We start from the raw sequence: 19,058 nt of genomic DNA, 5'->3' as shown, positions 1-19,058 counted from the left end.
GCAAGTATAAACAGGAAAGAAATAAAAATAAAAAAGTACAAATTTAAGATTAATAAATTTAAGATGAATGAATACAAGATAGAGGGGCGGTTTCCTGGACAAGGATTAGACTAGTCCTAGATTAAAATAAATGTAAAAGCTGTCCAAACTGAAAACAATTTGCACTGAACATATCTTAAAATACATCAGTGCTCTTTGTTTTGCCTCAAAATGCACACAAGAAATGTTTTTAACAAAGCATGTTTGTTAAAACTAGTTATAATTCCTAATTAAACTGAGGCTTAGTCCTGTTTTAAGCTAATTCCTGTCCAGGAAACCACCCCTAAGAGAATTATTAAATATGTTATCTTTTCCCTGGAGAATTTATATATACATATATATATATATATATATATATATATATATATATATATATATATATACATTATATATACATATATATACATATATATACATATATATGTATGTATGTACCAAGTTTGCATAGAAGTAAGAAAAAAACAAGTGAAAAGTTCTTCAAAAGTTTTTTTTTATTTTGCATTTCCTATAGTAAACTTTGAAAAATTGTAGTAATTACTACTACACCTTTTCTAAACAACAGTGCTGTTGTGAATTGATCAACTGTAGTAAGTACTAGGTTACTTTAATATTTTCTATGGTAAATATTTATTTGTAACAATTTACAATTAAATTCAAAAATGTATTTATTTATATATTACTTAAGTATTAAGTATTTTTATGTGGGTTATTTGTTTTAAAAATAATAATATATTTTAATCTGTTACGACCGTATTGTGTTCAAAATAAAGTGTTGTATGCGGTGTATGCTGTCCTCCATCCGAAGAAGGCGCTGTGATGATTTTTCGACTATGGACAACACGGCCTAAGTACAGAGAATAAGAAAATGCGGTGTGTCTGATTGGCGGACTCCAGACTATATAAATTACGTCATTTCCTCATCCCGCCCTCTTTTTGCCGTGAAGTGCAGAACTCCATACGGCGTTGTCTCGTGGTGAGTTGAATTTTTATAAACTTTACCACTTTAAAAGCCTTAATTGGAGCTAGAGTCATTTCAGTTAACATAAAACATAACGAGACATTACCGATGTCGCATTTAATACCAAAACAACCGTGAAATCGGTTAAAAATATGAAGGTTTTCAATCGCCATCGTGTGAGCGGCAGTGCTCGACGAAGCGCGTGCGCGGCAGTAGTGCGTGCGTACTACGGCACATCACAAGAGCGTTAACTGCTAATCTTGATATAATCGGAAAAAATACTATTTGTGAATACTTTATAATGTTTAATTATTTATGTTCTTCCATTGATGTTACATGTAACGTTATTTATAAAGCGCGAGTATGTTTAAGAACTCACGTGCTGTTGTTGATCATGTAAACGATGCGGGTCAGTTTTATTCATATTCCTCGTGCACACTGTTAAAGCCCAGCACTGATGTCGGTGTTTGGGTGTCGGAAGTGTGCTAGATTAATCCAGCTGGGTTTTCGCTAACACCATCAGGGCTAAACTGCCCCATGACTGGCGTTTGATAGCAGCCTTCGCTACATTGACACGAGAATCGAGATTATGCTTTAGATGTTTTCTGCAAGTGTCTTATAAAGTCTGTATGGGTTTGTTTCCTTTAGCTTTTCCACTAAACTCGTAACGCAGGGAAAGTGGTCACGATGTCCGGAGGTCTGGATGTCCTTCAAATGAAGGAGGAGGATGTGCTGAAGTTTCTGGCTGCAGGAACCCATCTGGGAGGAACCAACATGGACTTCCAGATGGAGCAGTACGTCTACAAGAGAAAGAGTGACGGTAAGAGACGTGGGCATGGGGGTAACGCCACGTTACCATTTGTCATGTGGAGACAAATGATGTAGTTTTGTTTTTTTTGTAGGCGTGTACATCATCAATCTGAAAAAGACTTGGGAGAAACTCCTGCTGGCTGCTCGTGCTATTGTTGCCATTGAGAATCCAGCTGACGTTTGTGTTATCTCCTCCAGGAACACTGGCCAGGTATAAACACACAACCAAATAAACATTACTTTTTACAGCAATCTGAAGTGGCACATTGTTAAAGCCTGGCACTGATATCGGTGTTCGGGTGTCGGAAATGTGCTAAAGTAAGCAGGCCGGGTTTTCGCTAACACCATTAGGGCTAACCCGCCCCATGACTGGGGTTTGATAGCCACCTAGGCCACATGTTTTCTTGTACACTCCGTACATTAGAGCGTACAGAGAGTATTGGTGTTAATTTGATATTTTTATTCAGAGAGCTGTGCTCAAGTTCGCCTCTGCCACTGGTGCCACCACCTTCGCTGGACGTTTCACTCCTGGAACCTTCACCAATCAGATTCAGGCTGCTTTCAGGGAGCCCCGCCTCCTGATCGTGACCGATCCTCGTGCCGACCATCAGCCGCTGACTGAAGCCTCTTACGTCAACATCCCAACCATCGCCCTCTGCAACACAGACTCTCCTTTGAGATACGTCGACATTGCCATTCCTTGCAACAACAAGGTACAAGTGGATTGCAAATATCTTGTTTTTTTTACCCAATTCATTTGCCAAGTTGACTAAAGTGGATGTGGATTTCAGGGTCACCACTCTACTGGTTTGATGTGGTGGATGTTGGCCAGAGAGGTTCTGAGGATGAGGGGCACCATCTCCAGGGAGCACCCATGGGAGGTCATGCCTGATCTGTACTTCTACAGAGATCCAGAGGAGGTCAGACACTGCTCATAACATAATTTAACTTAAGTTGTCCCTTTGAGAGTCCTGCTCACGTGCTTCTGCTTCACTTGTAGATTGAGAAGGAGGAGCTGGCTGCTGCAGAGAAGGCTGTTGGCAAGGAGGAGTTCCAGGGTGAATGGTCCGCTCCCGTGGCTGATTTCACCCAGCCTGAGGTTACCGACTGGTCTGAGGGTGTGCCCGTTCCATCTGTGCCCATCCAGCAGTTCCCAGCTGGCATTGAACCTGGTAAGTTAATGTTATGGCTCTAGTTCATGTCAAGTTGTTGCTTGTTTAAATGACTTTAATTCGTATTCATCAGGCACACTGTTAAAGCCCAGCACTGATGTCGGTGTATGGGTGTCGGAAGTGTGCTAGATTGATCCGGCTGGGTTTTCGCTAACACCATAAGGGCTAAACTGCCCCATGACTGGGGTTTGATAGCAACCTGAGCTACACTGGATTAAAATGATGTGATTGTGCTGTAAAGAGAGGCTCACTTTTGACTAATGCGGTCTTGTGTTTATTTAGCAGCTCCAGCTAAGGCTGCCCCTGCTGAGGTGTTTGCTGGTAAGTAACATTTTCCTGTTTTCCATCTACTATTGTATGTGTATATCTGGTATATTGGATAATTTTGAACCTTTCTCTTTAACAGAGGACTGGAGCGCTCAGCCTGCCACAGAGGACTGGTCTGCTGCCCCCACAGCTCAGGCTGGAGAATGGGGTGGCACCACTGCTGACTGGTCTTAAGTGATGTTAACCAACAGTTTGGTGTGATGACATTGAATAAATAAATCTGGTTGTTTAAAAACTTGTCATTGTTTATTTTCTAGGCAGTCTAGTAAATTGTGGTGGTTTAGGTAATGGAAAGATCTGGATAAAGATCTTGATTTTGTTCCTGAAAGTCAGTTTACAACAAGACACCAATTCAGGATTTCTGTGGGGTCTTAGTCTTAAATTAGCTGTTCTAGGTCTTAGATAATTTTAAACTGGTCTTAATTTTCCTGTGAATTAGACATGCTATCTTAATAATTTTATTTTGTAGGAATTTACATATATAATTGCTATTGTTTTGTCTGAAGATGCACACCAGTAATGTTTTGTGTAAGATATGTTTTAGGGATGGGCATTCGATTAAATTTTTTTTTTAGTCGATTGTCGGGAGAATTAACGATCGACTATCGATTAATCATTAATATTTTTATAATAAAAAATAATTATTTAACTTATTATTCAAAGATTTTGAATACAAAAATACAGCAAGTTTTCCTCCATGAGACCTTTATTACAAGATCAATTTGTGGAAAACAGTTAAACTACACTTAGTTAGGCAAACGGACCATATATGCGGTGCTCTAAAGCAGCGGAACCTGCAGCTGCGAGCCGCATTCTTAAACAGAGACCACATTTGTTAAAAAAAATCATGACTTCATGATTATTATTTTTTTTAATCAAAACGGAAGGTCACAGATAACTGAGTATGGTGTCAAAAATTGCACCCTGTTGGTAAAGTGTTGAATTGCTGCCACACAGTGAAATTCATTTAATTGCTTCAAGACACACGCTACGCTAGGCAACGCAACCTGCATTAGATAAAAAAAAGTATTCGATTAATCAATAACAAATTAACATCATCGACTAAATTCTTAACGATCTATTATCGATTGTCGATTAATCATGCCCATCCCTAGTATGTTTATAAGAAATTCTTTTAAGTGTCCTAGTATAAGTAAGACATAGTCCTGGATTAATCTATTCGTGGTCTGGCAAACCCCCTATATATTTTGACATTGTTTAATAAAACCATGTGTTTATTTGGTTTAGAAACTTTAATTAAACCAGTTATTATTCTCATTAATATTTTCATTTAAATGCTTTTACACAATTCTCGTCTATAATACATCTATTTTTATTACCAAAAAATGCCACATTACTTGATCATTGTCAATTACCAAAATAATTATTAGTGAAAACCCTAGATTGGATAAAACATGTAAAAATTTTGTGATTTCACAATTAAAGGTTATTTTCTATCCATATATTTCATCATTGAGGATTTCTTTAAACTTCGTCCTGAAGTCTCAAGGTGAAAAACTCGTAATATCAGCAGTGTAAAAATCTAGTCTCGTCTTATTCTCTTAAACCCGATCTCGTTTTGTGGGGTGTCTTGTCACACCCCTAGAAAAACATCTTGTTTTTGTCATAAAAAGGTCTTAAAAACATGGATGCATGCACACTGCACAAAAAAATTGGACTTCATTGTCATAATATAGGTCTTTAATTTCAATTCATAAAGGTCTTAAAAAGTCTTAAATTTGATTTGGTAAAACACTGAAATTAATGCAGGTGGAAATTTGTAAGACATTGGTGATTATGAAATTGCAGGTAAATTTGTTATCCAAAGTAATTGTTTCTCATTTTTTTAAATGGTTATATTTTAAACTATTTTAATAATTGGGTACTCGTATAATTTTTAACATAGAAGTTAAATTTACTTCAGTATAGAATATTTCAATTCAGAAATTAGGGGCAATGAAGATTTCAGGGACATATACTAGTTAACATCGGAAGTGGATCAAAAAAGTTTATAGAAGTTGTCTGATCCATTTAAAATGTTGACTAGTGTTTTATACATGTACAGTATTAACATTGGTTAACAACAGTGGCGGAACTAGAATTTTTTAATGGGGTGGCCAAAGCTACTTTAGGGGGTCCATAGTCCATAAAAGAAAATTACGTGTAATCAAAAAAGCATAAATGAATCTTTTGATCGCATTAGATGTAAACATAATAAGGGTGAATTTCAATTTTTCAAATCTGATTTACTGTCTATTAAAGGGATTCACCCAAAAATGAAAATTCTGTCATCCTTTACTCCACCTTATGTTGTTCTTAACCTGTATTTTATTTTAATTAACACAAAAGAAGATATTTTGATAAATGATGGTAAAACTGGAAAATCACCCCAAATGGGTTACTTCTAGATTATGGATTTATGCCTAATATTTGTTTCCACTTCTTGTGAGATTTGCCCTTATGAAAATTGACTTACTACAGTTAAAACCATGGTTAGGCCCAATCGTAATCAAATACACGGTATTCATTTTCATACAGGCAGATTTGACTATTTTAGGATTTATCATTATGCTTTAGGTTTGTGTAAATACAATTATGATATTGTGGCGCTGCATTGACATCAGATTATAGGCATTACAGATATTCCTCGCACTGTAATGAAAACAATTCACCCCAGATGGGACTCGAACCCACAATCCCTGGCTTAGGAGGCCAGTGCCTTATCCATTAGGCCACTGGGGCTCGTGAAGACCCTCTGAAAATGTGCCTTTTGTTATATATTAGAGACACTTATGTATACATATATAAGGGCATTTAATTTGAAATCTTTTTCTGGTCCATTTGTAACTTTTTTAATCACATTTCGATTAGAAACACAAGGCACACAGAACTACTAGGCAGGAATTATACGCTTTTCTCTTGCGTTGCTTGGCAACAACTTGATGCCACCACACCATCATGGCAGTCGAGGTTAGCTGAGAGGATTACAAACGAGAGCATGAAAACGTTTACACCCGCCTTCTTAGAAATGGTTTGATTTAGTTCAAAAGGTAAACTTGACTGTGCTAAACTAGATAAGTCTAGCTGACGTTAAATTAGACTTATCTTGCACAGAAACGCAAGCTTGTTTGCTAGCTAACGGGTTAGCCATCTGGCTAATTCACTTCATGGATTTTATATTATATCTTGACTGATTGATAAATACGCGATACTTCCGGGTATTTTTATGTTACATTTTTTAAGGGTATGGTGACCAGAATGTTATTATAAGGATTATATAAAGATCTGCTTATTTCGACAGTGGGCAGAGTTTGAGAATCGTCACCATGGTGAGTATCAACCAACATGTAAGATAAAATGTGAGAAGTAACATAACTTTTTGGATATTAGGATATTGATAACATTGTATTAATTCATCATTTCTTTAATTATAAAGATATAATTATATAGTAAAGTCATTACTATAAAAACACAATTGTTATAGTAATGACTTTACTATAATATATTGGTTATAAATCACTGCAGAATGAATAATGATCTTAAATATATATATATATATATATATATAATAAACTTTATTTATTTCGTTAATTACTAAAAATATATTTAATAAAACGTCTAAAATAAGGATGACTGGACCAAATAATGAAGGAGAAGAGGCAAATAAGAGTCCAGTATAAATGTGACTTTTATGCCACATCGACGACGCTAAAATATATAATAGTTACATTTTGTTATTAAATAGCTTTAATAAGTTTACTGTTATTCTGAAATGTGGAAAAAAATAGAAAGAATGCGCATGAGACCCTTAACGTTTGAACATTGAAGTAAATACCCACATGAATAAATAGACATGATGAACTAATATGTACTAATAAAACAGTTTAGCATAGTTATGAGACGATACCTGTGTTCGAAATTAGGGATGCACCGATATGGGTATTGTGGCCGATACCGATAACCGATAACTCTTTATATTTGGGGAGCGATAACCTATATATATATATAGATATATATATAATATAGGCCGATAAATATTCATATTAATTTCACAATGAAAAACTCCCAGACCGCGGACATCTTGTCTTTGCGCTAGACTAGCATACTCTTCTTAAGCCCGCAACACGTGTCATCTTCGTGCTATGTCACAGAAAGCACCAATCAAAACTCCACATGGCCAGCAATGAGCAAGTGAAGTGGTTCAACAAACCAAAATAATCCATCATTTATCGGCCGATTATTATTATTAATTTTGCTATCAGACCGATAACCGATAATATTAAAAATAAGCAGTTATCGGCCGATAACGATGTATCTTGCATCCCTATTCGAAAGCATTCCAAGGCAGTAAGGTATCAAGGCACATTCAAATCCAATGCTTGGTTTACTTCCTGTCTCCTGAGATCAGGGAATGTGATTGATCGAGCATGGTCGAGTTCGAAAAAAATGGCGGCCAAGAAAGCAACTAGAGCACAAATTTAGTGTAAATAAAGTTTTATTTTCACTTTTTCCACCTTTAATTGCATTTCTAGTGGAAATTAGTATTGCTTTTTCAAATAAGGGATAAGTTATCGCAAAGGTGCCGTTGGTTTATATTTCAAAAACAGAATTCCATTACGCTGCCTATGAAGGCTGTCCGAATGTGTTTCCCAGTGCTGCCTTCATTTGCCGAATTCTTTATCTTATGAGGCAGCGAGGCAACAAGTCAGCTGCCTAAGCTTTTGGACGCAGTCGTTATCTGAAATAAACCTTTAATTTCTCTTAATAGATTTTGTCTCGAATGAAACCAGCATTGGGCGGCGAGGCGTCCGCCAGTTCGAGTGAGAAGAAAAGAAAAAATAAAACAAAAAAGATCCCAAAACTTGAGGATTATCTGAACCAGAGAGACTACGTGGGAGCACTGACTCTGCTAGAGGTACAACAAATATTCACATCGGTGAATGAGGTCTAAGATTTCAATTTTTTTTTTAACTCTTTCTAATGTCAGTTTCAGCGTAATGGTGGGGTGTCCATTGAGAATGCAGACTTATGGATCGGCTACTGCGCCTTTCATGTGGGGGACCACAAGAGATCAATGGAGGTTAGTGAAAGAGAGAATGGGGTATCAAATAACACGCGTTACCTGTTAAAAGAGAGGGTTTGGTTGCATTTAAAATTTATTTCTAAATATTCAGGAGTACAAGGCACTGACTCTTAAACCAGATTGTCCAGTAGATGTTTGGGTGTTTCTGGGATGTTCCCTCTTTTTCCTTGGGTTGTATAAAGAGGCTGAAGAGGCAGCACTAAAGGGTTTGTTATTTTTCATGCCTCTGCAGATGTAGGTGTACAAAAACTCTTTATCCAAACATTGTCCTGTGCTTTTATTTCAGGACCAAAGTCTCAGCTTCAGAATCGCCTCCTTTTTCATTTAGCTCATAAGGTAATTTTTTTCCATTTTCATATTTGTGACGTTCACGAGGAAGACATCATAATCCACTTTGTTTTCTGTAAAGTTTAACGATGAAAAGAAGCTGATGGGTTTCCATCAGAACCTGGAGGACGTGACGGAGGATCAGCTGAGTCTGGCCTCCATTCACTACATGCGCTCGCACTATCAGGAGGCCATTGACATCTACAAGCGCATCTTACTGCAGAACCGGTACGTCAGCAGTGGCGGCCGGTGACTTCTTTTTCGAGGGCGCACGAATGCGAAGCTTGTCAAAACCTGTATTTAGCCCGTCATGTGTGGGGCTCGTAATGTCAAAATATGTGTTTGGTGCATCATGTGAAGATACTCGCTTAATCTCATGTGTAATCAGAGTTTAGTGTTAAATGTGTATAATCATTAACCCTTTCGATGTGTGTGCAGCACGTATTTTGACATGACGCACAGAACACATATTTTGAATTCCTTTCCCTTGCAAGAGAAGTCACAGACTGCCACTGTGTGTCAGAACTTACCAAACCAACCACATCATCATCACATTCAGATTTACTTTATAATGCTTTTTTATACAATAATATAATAAATAAAGCATCTTACTTGAAAAAGGAGAAAACACTGAAAAAAGGAGACATTTTGAGTATTTTATCTCTCTTCTTCTCCACAGAGAATGTCTTGCCCTAAATGTGTATGTGGCCCTGTGCTACTATAAACTGGATTATTATGACGTATCTCAGGAAGTTTTGGCTGTGTATCTGCAGAGCATTCCCGACTCCACCATCGCCCTCAACCTCAAAGCCTGCAATCATTTCAGGCTCTATAACGGCAAAGCTGCAGAGGTCTGATTTATGAAAAATATTGTTCACGATAAGACTATATTTATATAAGACTAGGGGCGTGTCGCACTAGCTGAAAATAAAATGCACTTTACATCCCACATAGAATTGATACCTATTGCATCATCTAGGCGTAGTGAACATCTGGGACTAAATCTTGATGGTATGGGTCTGCACATGGAACACGCAACTTGAGGAAGAGCTATGAGAAGAGGGACAATAATACATATGGCGTCTCAACTAACACTGCAGTGCAATGTGTAACTTTTAAAAGGATCTCTTGGCAGAAATGCAATGTAATATACATATATTATCAGTGGTGTATAAAGACCTTATATGCTGAAACTTGTTTTTATAACCTTACTGTGGGTTCACACCAGATGCCAGTTCAACGATTTGCGCGAGTAGATTACATACAAACTCAATGCAAAGACGCAATCAGACGCGCCCTCGCGTGGGGCGATGCGAATTATGCAATATGGGTGGGACGATTGCCGCAAAAACACGCGCTATTTGCCTAAAACGCTTCTTCGCCCAAGTTGAAAATATTGAATAGAGCGAAAAATTTGCATGAAACGAAGTTAAATCCTGCGAGTAATGTAGAGCGAGTAACGCGATGCCCCACGTTTGGTGTGTACGTAGCATTATTCTGCGTTCATACCAGCGAGAGTGATTGCAATGTTGAGTCAATGTGAAGACGCGTTGACGCGCATTTGGAGGTCTCGCGACGCGAATGAGGCATTTAGCGCAGCGCGTTAGATGCGATTCCACCTCATTTGCGCGTCTAGTTCGCACGAATGGAGGGAATTGAGCGTTGCCGCAGCAAACGCGCGAGTTAAAAAATGTTAACTTTGGCGGGAAAACGCGCTGCTTGAACCAATCAGGAGCTTACTCTAGTAGTGACGTGATTACAGGAAGCGAGCAGAGTTGCAGAAGCCCCTCCCATGACACGAAATTTCACGCGCAAATGAAGCGAGTAAACTTAAAATGTTCAAGCGGCAAACTAGATGCGGTAGACACGTCAAGCGCGGCTGGTGTGAAACCACGGTTAGAATAAGTTTTTATCTACATACACTGCGGGTCTCCATACATGGTAGGGGCCATCATCTTTCTACAGTAGCCCTAATGCCTGGCTCACACTACAGGATTTTTTAAATCCTGGCAGATTATGAAATCTGGTTGCAGCACACACATAAGGAGAATCTTGTCAGATATTCTTCTCTCAAATCTTAAACATGCTCACACTACAGGAATTTAAAATCCTAGTGCATCACACACTAAAGGATATTATTAGGATTATCTTGCCAGAGCAAGCACTTCACGTCACCTCAGGAGAAGAGTATATTAAAGGAATGAAGATTATGATACATTTATTATGATTTCTTTTTAAATATTTACAAAGTAGCAGCTTTCATTTTGAAACCTAGGCGATTTCTCCTCCTCAGCTCTTGTTTATGGCAATGATCATGATATGTTTTAAGGATGTGTTATGCAGGCAGTGTTTGAATGCATACTGTAGATGTATGCACAATCTAGCACCAACGCAGGTCTAATCCTTATGCAAGATTTATTTAAATTTAAACATCTATTTAAAAACATATTTTAATTATAATTGGCTAGCCTATATATCATTTTATTTATTTATTTATTTTTTTGCACATTTAGGAGTTACTATTAAGTGATGTATGCTATTTCTATCAATGCTCTGTTTTCCTGTTTCTTCCTAACAGGAATATTATTGTAGGTTTATAAGCATTGCTGCTAAATGACTTATGCTTGGTTAAACTCTATTTTGCACTGTTGTTTGCATTATTTAATTCCACTGTATATATACTGCTCTGCAGTGATATTATTTTTAGCTATATACTATGTAAATTCTATTTTTCTTGTTTATTCTTCTGAGGCTACTGGTCTTTGAGAGCTTCTAAACAAATTTCATTATAGTTTTATTATGACAGTAAAGTTTCTATTTTATTCTAATCTATTTTATCTTGCAGTGTAGTGTCTAGTGTTAAATTCAGTATTTTCATTACCAATGGTTCTGGACAAATATGCAATTTAATGTGAAACGTTGTAAGTCTGGATATGAGGCGCATCAGATTCACAAGTGTGCGGTGTTTCAGCAATCAGTTTCTGTGCGTTTGTGGAGCACGTCACAAAAAAGAACTGAAAATCGTCATATCAATTTAAATTCGTTTTGTTAATATGCTAATTATTTAAGTGCAACATATTTCGTGTATGCCTATTTATTTTATTAAATTTCCTCTATACACAGAATAGCTGCAGGTGCGTGATGTGACTGACCATCATCATGTTCTGTTGTTTTTAAGATATTTTAGATAATGTTTATAAAAGAGTGAACAACGTGAATCAAGCGAGGAATTCATTTCGATATTTTAAATCGCCTGTCTGCCCCAACGAGCTGCAGTTGTGGCGGAATGAAAGTAGAATGAAACATTAACTTCCACAAACTATTTCTCCGGCTGCGCTGTCTACCCGTACTGCAGCTTGTTTCGCGGTCCCGAAAGCTGTCAATCATCTCCGTCTCTCATTGATTATTGTGAAAGTAGCCTACTGACGTAATTATGCGGATTTAAAATCCTAAATATCAAACATGTTTGATAAGATCGGGGCGGCCCCGATTTGCTTGAGAGCATATCGCAAGGTGTAAGTTTAGACTTTTAAACGTCTCACATTACAGGATAATCTGGGCCGAACTTCGGAGCCGATCAAGGTCCATTGCCCGATTTTCCCTCGGATTCTCGGGAGGGGAAAATCGGGGTAAATTCGGCCCGATTATCCTGTGGTGTGAGCCAGGCATAAGCGGACAAAATGCTTTACAAAGTGCATTTCGTTCCTATGTTTTGTCAGAAGACGACATGTTTGTTCTGTGACAGCTACCGTAAATTTGCATTGCGTTTCGAAATTGAGGTTGGTTGCAATTCGCAATCTCACCGCTAGATGCCGCTAAAACACATTACACCTTTAAACAGATATGTGGAGATGCACATCGTCCACAGTGAGCTTGGTTATAGTTTTAGATGGTGTGACAGGTGTAAATATTTTTCGTTAAGCCCGACATAAGGTTACGTCCAACTTTATTGTGACATCTAGTTTGTGCTCTGTGTTTAATGTTTGATCTTGTGTCTTTAATGGATGTTTCCCTCTTGGTAGACGGAGTTAAAGAACCTGATGGACATCTCCTCCAGCTCGTTTCAGTTTGCGAAAGAGCTTATCCAGCACAATCTGGTGGTGTTTCGTGGCGGTGAGGGAGCCCTGCAGGTTCTGCCTCCTCTGATCGATGTCATATCAGAGGCCAGACTTAACCTGGTCATCTACTATCTGAGACAAGGTGTGGTCTTTTTCTAAAGCCTATGCGCTGAGACTGGCTCAGCAGGTTTATTATTAACCATCTTCTCACCTTTAGATGACATTCAGGAGGCCTACAAACTAATCAAAGACCTCGAGCCCACCACACCGCAGGTATTTAGTCCAACTAAACTGGATTAGAGTTTGCAGCTGTTTGGTGTTTATGAAGAGACTCTTATTATAATCTTGTGTCACTTGCAGGAATACATTCTGAAGGGGGTGGTAAATGCAGCTTTGGGACAAGAAATCGGATCGGTTCGTAAAGTCTATTCATTCGAGTGTTAAAGGGCACATATGATAGCAATTTTTACAAGATGTAAAAGTCTCAGGTGTGCCTAGAATGTGTCTCTGAAGACATGCGGCTAAAATACCCCACAGATAAATTGTTACAGCATGAGAGTTTTTCATGTGTGTACCTTTAAATGCAAATGAGCTACAGCTAGATTACCAACACACAGTGAGCGCTTTTAGATAAAACAGATCTGATTCCTGTGAAAACCGTCTGAGAAAATAATATATTTAGCCGCATTAGTGATATAATGTGCTAACAAACACATTTACAAAAGATTTTGGGTAAAATTAACCATTCAGTCAATGGTCATGGGCGGGGCTTTGTTTGTGTGACATCACATTAACGTGAGAATCAAAACAGCATGTCTAATGAGACTGCTGTGGTTTAATTGAGATTAAAAAAGGTTTTTTTTTTCATTGTAGGGTGGATGTGTTCCCACACTGCCCACACACATTTATCCCTTTGTAAAAGTGGATTTTGCATAATAGGTGCCCTATAATGATGATTATATTTCTTATGCATGTGGTTTTCAAAATTCATGTTCGTGTTCCCAAATTCATGTTCTTTTATCTCTGCGTTTGTATATTTTCACAGAGGGACCATTTGAAAATTGCCCAGCAGTTTTTCCAGTTGGTTGGCGGCTCGGCCAGTGAATGCGGTAACATCATTGTTAAGGCTGAGGATAACAATATTAGCCCTGGTTCAGCGCCCAGGCCCTTTTGCTGAATGGAAGGGAGCCAATGACAGGGGCTGTATTCTCGGCACAGACTAAACTTTGTCCTATACAAAAAATTCTAAAAATGGCATTTAGTTCAGTCTCAGTGTTGTATTGCTAAACCTTTTAAACCATTTAATGCCCTGCTGGGTCCATACAGACCGGCAATGGATGAATTTTTTTCAAAAGTCCAAAATGAAAATTCTGTTATTATTTATTCACTCTCATATGCACCTATATGCATTTTTTTGTTCTGATGAACACAACAGAATACACTCATCTAAAGTATTATAAGGAACACCATACTTATTCTGTGTTTGACCCCCTTTCGCCTTCAGAACTGCCTTAATTCTACGTGGCATTAATTCAACAAGGTGCTGAAAGCATTCTTTAGAAATGTTGGCCCATATTGATAGGATAGCAACTTGCGGTTGATGGAGATTTGTGGGATGCACATCCAGGGCACGAAGCTCCCGTTCCACCACATCCCAAAGATGCTCTATTAGGTTGAGATCTGGTGACTGTGGCGGCCACTTTAGTACAGTGAACTCATTGTCATGTTCAAGAAACCAATTTGAAATGATTCGAGCTTTGTGACATGGTGCATTATCCTGCTGGAAGAAGCCATCAGAAGATGGATAAATGGTGGCTATAAAGGGATGGACATGGTTCAAAACTGCTCAGGTAGGGTGTGGCATTTAAATGATGTCCAATTGGCACTAAGGGCCTAATGTGTGCCAAGAAAACAACCCTTACACCATTACACCACCACCACCACCAGCCTGCACAGTGGTAACAAGGCATAATGGATCCATGTTCTCATTCTGTTTACGCCAAATTCTGACTCTACCATCTGAATGTCTCAACAGCAATTGAAACTTATCAGACCAGGCAACATTTTTCAAGTCTTCAACTGTCCAATTTTGGTGAGCTCGTGCAAATTGTAGCCTCTTTTTCCTATTTGTAGTGGAGATGAGTGGTACCCGGTGGGGTCTTCTGCTGTTGTTGCCCATCCACCTCAAGGTTGTGCGTGTTGTGGCTTCACAAATGCTTTGCTGCATACCTCGGTTGTAACTAGTGGTTATTTCAGTCAAAGTTGCTCTTCTATCAGCTTGAATCAGTCGGCCCATTCTCCTCAGACCTCTAGCATCAACAAGGCATTTTCGCCCACAGGACTGCCGCATACTGGATGTTTTTCCCTTTTCACACCATTCTTTGTAAACCCTAAAAATGGTTCTGAGTGAAAATCCCAGCAACTGAGCAGAAATACTCAGACCGGTGTAAAACCATACCACCCTTAAAATCACCTTTCTTTCCTGTTCTAACATTCAGTTTGGAGTTCAGGAGATTGTCTTGACCAGGACCACACCCCTAAATGCATTAAAGCAACTGCCATGTGATTGGTTGATTAGATAATTGCATTAATGCGAAATTGAACAGGCGTTCCTAATAATCCTTTAATGGAGTGTATATTTTGAAGACAGTTTTTCTTTTTATCCTACTATGGAAATGAATGGGTCTCATTTTCGGTTTGGTTACAAACACTCCTAAAAAACTTCCTTTGTGTATTTATAAGAATGTATACAGGTTTGTAACAACGTGAGAGTGAGAAAATTATGGCAATTTTTCCAGCGTGAAGTATCCCTTTAACTTTAATTAATGACCCATTTCTTTCTTTTCCTGATTTTTAAGACACAATACCAGGCAGGCAGTGTATGGCTTCTTGTTTCTTCCTGCTCAAACAGTTTGAAGATGTGCTTATCTATCTCAACTCAGTCAAGGTAATGCACAATCAAAGTGTCTATATTGAGAACTGATGACATTAAATATCAACAACTTTACATGTTTTGTCTCGTTTTCACGTAGAGTTATTTCTACAACGAAGACACATTCAACTTCAACTACGCCCAGGCAAAAGCTTCGCTGGGAAACTACAGAGAAGCTGAAGAGGTATCACATTAGTTATTTAGAAAATCAAATGCATGTCAATGATTTCCTGGTATTGGCACTGAATGTGAATCGAATGTGAACAGGTGTTCCTGCTAATCCAGAGTGAGAAGATCAAAAACGATTATGTTTACCTGAGCTGGTTGGCACGTTGCTGTAAGTTCACCCAGATCTGGAAAGATTTGTAAAACTGTTAAAAACGTTAAACTTTAGATTAACCGATTGACTTACTGGTGTCATTCTCCATTTCAGATATTATGAATCAAAAGGCGCGTCAGGCATGGGAACTCTATCTGAGGATGGAAACCTCATCAGACTCCTTCAGCCTCCTTCAGCTCATCGCAAATGACTGCTACAAGGTGATTGAATCATTAGAGTTTGATTTTTTTTCAGTCAAAACTATAAATACATGTTTTATATATATTTTTTTAAAGGGGACATTTCAGAAGACTTTTTTAAGATGTAAAATAAGTCTTTGGTTTCCCTAGAGTACGTATGTGAAGGTTTAGCTCAAAATACCATATAGATAATTTATTATAACCTGTTGAAATGTACACTTTGTAGGTGTGAGCAAAATTTTTTTGTTTTTTGGTGTGTACTTTAAAACACAAATGAGCTGATGAAATACAAGCGCTGATTGCAATAATGATGCGTTGTTGAAATTAAAACTCAGTTGTGCGTTCAATTATTTTCTTTCTCTCTTCACTAAATGGAAGTGCTGTGGTTGGATAGTGAAATTTAAGGGGCGGTTTTATTATAATAAAATCCCCTTCTGACATCACAAGGGGAGCCAAATTTCAATGACATATTTTTTCACATGCTTGCAGAGAATGGTTTACCAAAACTAAGTTACTAGGTCAACTTTTTTAAATTGTCAAGGTTGATAGAAGATTTTCATAGATTTTCATGATATGTACCCTTTAAATGGAAGTAAAAAGTTTTAATAATAAAGCATTATGGAATTAGAATTGTGTTAAGCACGGAGTATTGTCTGTTTTTCACTTGTACGTGAACGTACGTGCACACAAACGCTTTGCAAGTATAGTTTTTTTTACTCATAGGGTACACAGATGTTCAACGCATGCCCAATGGATCTCCTGGGCTACATACTACATTCTCCTATACGCGCATTTCAAAATACGGTGGTTCGTGTACAGTACAAGCATACGTGCAAAAAGTGGACCATACTTTTGGCTTTAGGGATAGAAATTTGCAGGGTGCAATAATAAAATTTGTCACACATACAATGATAATTTATATATTATATGATTTGACTTTGTTTCAGATGGGGCAGTTTTATTATGCAGCTAAAGCATTTGATGCTTTGGAGAGGCTGGATCAAAACCCTGAGTACTGGGAGGGAAAGCGAGGAGCATGTGTCGGGATCTTCCAGCTTATACTGGCAGGTCGTGAGTCCAGGTATGCTTGATATTATTTGTCGTGACATTACAAGATGTTTTACGTTGTATGTTTAGCTGTACTTTGCACAATACATTTATTTTCTCGAGTATAATAAAGTTTTGGAACCCCAATGCTAGGGTTTTCTTTAGTGGTGGGTACAGTATATATTTGCTGTTGTTTTCTGCAGAGAAACGCTGAAGGAGGTTCTGCCAATGTTAAGGAGCAGTGGGAACCCACAGGTTGAATATATCATCCGGATTATGAAGAAATGGGCCAAAGACAACAGAGTGGCTCTCTGATAGCCTTCACAGATCAAACAACACACACTGAGACCTCTGCTTGATAACAATGGAAGAATAAATTGCCCCTTTCTGGAGCATTTCTACTTTTGTACAAAAAGTGTTGTATTTTTGATTGTTTGTCTATTTGTATAGGATGCAACAGTGTAGATGCAGCTTATGAGCGAAACATTTTCAACTTGATTCGAGTTGAATATTAAATTCTGAAGTCTTTAAACTCTATTACATTGATTGAACAATGAATTCTGTGAAATGTAATCAGTATGTATTTTTGTAATATTTACACTTCACAAATCAGGATCTATATTTACATTACGTTAATGTCAGTTAATGTGGGGTGTTCAGATTTTTTGTGTGAAATGGACAATGCAGCAAATAAAGTCTTTTCATACTTTGTGCAAACTTTAAATTTGTTTATTCTGGTAACATAAATTCACTGAATGTCTACCACTGTTACATTTAACATTTGTTATAACAAAGAAGAAGAAACGTTTATGCTGTGAAATGTCAATAAACATCCTCCTATTTAATTGCTATTTCCATTTATTATAGATATTCTAAGTTCAATAATATTCACTCATTTTATTCATTAATTTTACTCATGATAACAATATTATTATGATATCTATTGAATTTATTTTTTTAATTAATAAACAATACTATCGAGTAAAATTTAACTTTAGTATTGTTTTATTTGTTTTGGGCCAATAAATTGCACACAAATGACAATACAAAAAATAAATACAATAAAAATACTAAAGTAGCAAGGCAGAAAGACAGTTTGCAACCATTCTGGCTTTTAAGGCAAATTTTAAATGGCGTATTATATTATTTACAAAATTATCAAATGTGTAATATTAACACAATATTATGCCTTTTTTCTATCGTGTCAATATTTAAATTGTCAATACTGAAATATTATACCCATAATTCCAATGAGTTAGAAACATCACATTTAAAATAAAATTACTAAAATTGTAACGTCTCAACAGATTGTCCGTTCCAAAATATTTCCACTTAAAAAACATCTTGAACTAAAATCTCCTACAAGAAAAACACTTTTAAAAGGTAGGCGTGTAATTACAGTCTACTGACTGAAAACTTATTTATCACGTTTACCTTGATGTAGCGTTAATAGAATGGGTTTTATTGCAACCGTTTGACGTCATGTATAGTGATGAAAAACAAAATGGCAGCCTCTGATTGTTTTTTTTTTTCAAGTTTATTAAAATTATGACTTTGTACTGTTTTTATTTTCACATTCATATTGCCAATCCCAGTGTTTATCTATTAAACCATAAGTGTGTTTATAACCTTTTAACACTAAGCCATTTAGTTTTGTCTTCTGGGAATGTTATATCTCCATATTTTATATCATATTATTTCTGCATTTTACACCTTAAGGGGGTTCATAGTATTCCAAAAGGATTTGTGTAATCAGAGTTATGTAACTCTTATAATTAATTACTAT

The 19,058-nt window shown here is 37.2% G+C and overlaps 2 protein-coding genes and 4 non-coding genes across 7 annotated transcripts; 5 read left to right on the top strand and 1 right to left on the bottom strand.

Moving 5' to 3' along the window:
- Window positions 1-894: 894 nt before the first annotated feature.
- rpsa (ribosomal protein SA) lies at window positions 895-3,541 on the top strand. The gene is made up of 8 exons (XM_065260372.2): window positions 895-1,012; window positions 1,646-1,817; window positions 1,900-2,018; window positions 2,275-2,520; window positions 2,599-2,727; window positions 2,808-2,979; window positions 3,262-3,300; window positions 3,386-3,541. Exons 2-8 carry the CDS (start codon window positions 1,685-1,687, stop codon window positions 3,478-3,480), a joined length of 933 nt encoding a protein of 310 aa, XP_065116444.1. The 5' UTR covers window positions 895-1,012; window positions 1,646-1,684; the 3' UTR covers window positions 3,481-3,541.
- Window positions 1,428-1,569, top strand: LOC135741653 (small nucleolar RNA SNORA62/SNORA6 family). The gene has a single exon (XR_010529551.2). It is a non-coding gene; the product is annotated as a small nucleolar RNA SNORA62/SNORA6 family (small nucleolar RNA).
- Window positions 2,066-2,207, top strand: LOC135741652 (small nucleolar RNA SNORA62/SNORA6 family). The gene has a single exon (XR_010529550.2). It is a non-coding gene; the product is annotated as a small nucleolar RNA SNORA62/SNORA6 family (small nucleolar RNA).
- Window positions 3,050-3,191, top strand: LOC135741654 (small nucleolar RNA SNORA62/SNORA6 family). The gene has a single exon (XR_010529552.2). It is a non-coding gene; the product is annotated as a small nucleolar RNA SNORA62/SNORA6 family (small nucleolar RNA).
- Window positions 3,542-5,975: 2,434 nt separating the features above from the next.
- Window positions 5,976-6,048, bottom strand: trnar-ccu (transfer RNA arginine (anticodon CCU)). Its single transcript has one exon. It is a non-coding gene; the product is annotated as a tRNA-Arg (tRNA).
- A 114-nt stretch (window positions 6,049-6,162) lies between these two features.
- ift56 (intraflagellar transport 56) lies at window positions 6,163-17,989 on the top strand. 2 transcript variants are annotated; one of them, XM_073815336.1, is made up of 17 exons: window positions 6,163-6,635; window positions 8,075-8,221; window positions 8,300-8,386; window positions 8,481-8,595; window positions 8,676-8,725; window positions 8,799-8,944; window positions 9,396-9,567; window positions 12,739-12,916; window positions 12,992-13,047; window positions 13,135-13,188; window positions 13,820-13,883; window positions 15,633-15,721; window positions 15,807-15,890; window positions 15,974-16,043; window positions 16,140-16,246; window positions 17,173-17,306; window positions 17,476-17,989. In XM_073815336.1, the coding sequence occupies exons 1-17, from the start codon at window positions 6,633-6,635 to the stop codon at window positions 17,585-17,587; spliced, it is 1,668 nt and encodes a 555-aa protein (XP_073671437.1). In that variant the 5' UTR covers window positions 6,163-6,632; the 3' UTR covers window positions 17,588-17,989. The 2 variants fall into 2 exon arrangements, with proteins under 2 accessions (XP_073671437.1, XP_065116443.2); XM_065260371.2 differs by having other exon boundaries at window positions 8,294-8,386.
- The last annotated feature ends 1,069 nt before the right edge of the window (window positions 17,990-19,058 follow it).

Source organism: Paramisgurnus dabryanus, chromosome 7 (assembly GCF_030506205.2).
Source record: "Paramisgurnus dabryanus chromosome 7, PD_genome_1.1, whole genome shotgun sequence".
NCBI lineage: Eukaryota > Metazoa > Chordata > Actinopteri > Cypriniformes > Cobitidae > Paramisgurnus > Paramisgurnus dabryanus.
Note: the sequence above shows the minus strand (reverse complement) of the source record. Positions and strands in the feature narration are given on the sequence as shown.

Excerpts from the sequence above, each read along its gene's own strand:
- ift56 (XM_065260371.2), top strand. Across the intron at positions 8,222-8,293 it reads GAGCACTGACTCTGCTAGAG|TTTCAGCGTAATGGTGGGGT; the intron begins GTACAACAAATA and ends TTCTAATGTCAG. Across the intron at positions 17,307-17,475 it reads CTGGCAGGTCGTGAGTCCAG|AGAAACGCTGAAGGAGGTTC; the intron begins GTATGCTTGATA and ends TGTTTTCTGCAG.
- rpsa (XM_065260372.2), top strand. The coding sequence starts at position 1,685 with ATGTCCGGAGGTCTGGATGTCCTTCAAATGAAGGAGGAGGATGTGCTG. Across the intron at positions 2,019-2,274 it reads CCTCCAGGAACACTGGCCAG|AGAGCTGTGCTCAAGTTCGC; the intron begins GTATAAACACAC and ends ATTTTTATTCAG. Across the intron at positions 2,521-2,598 it reads CCATTCCTTGCAACAACAAG|GGTCACCACTCTACTGGTTT; the intron begins GTACAAGTGGAT and ends TGTGGATTTCAG.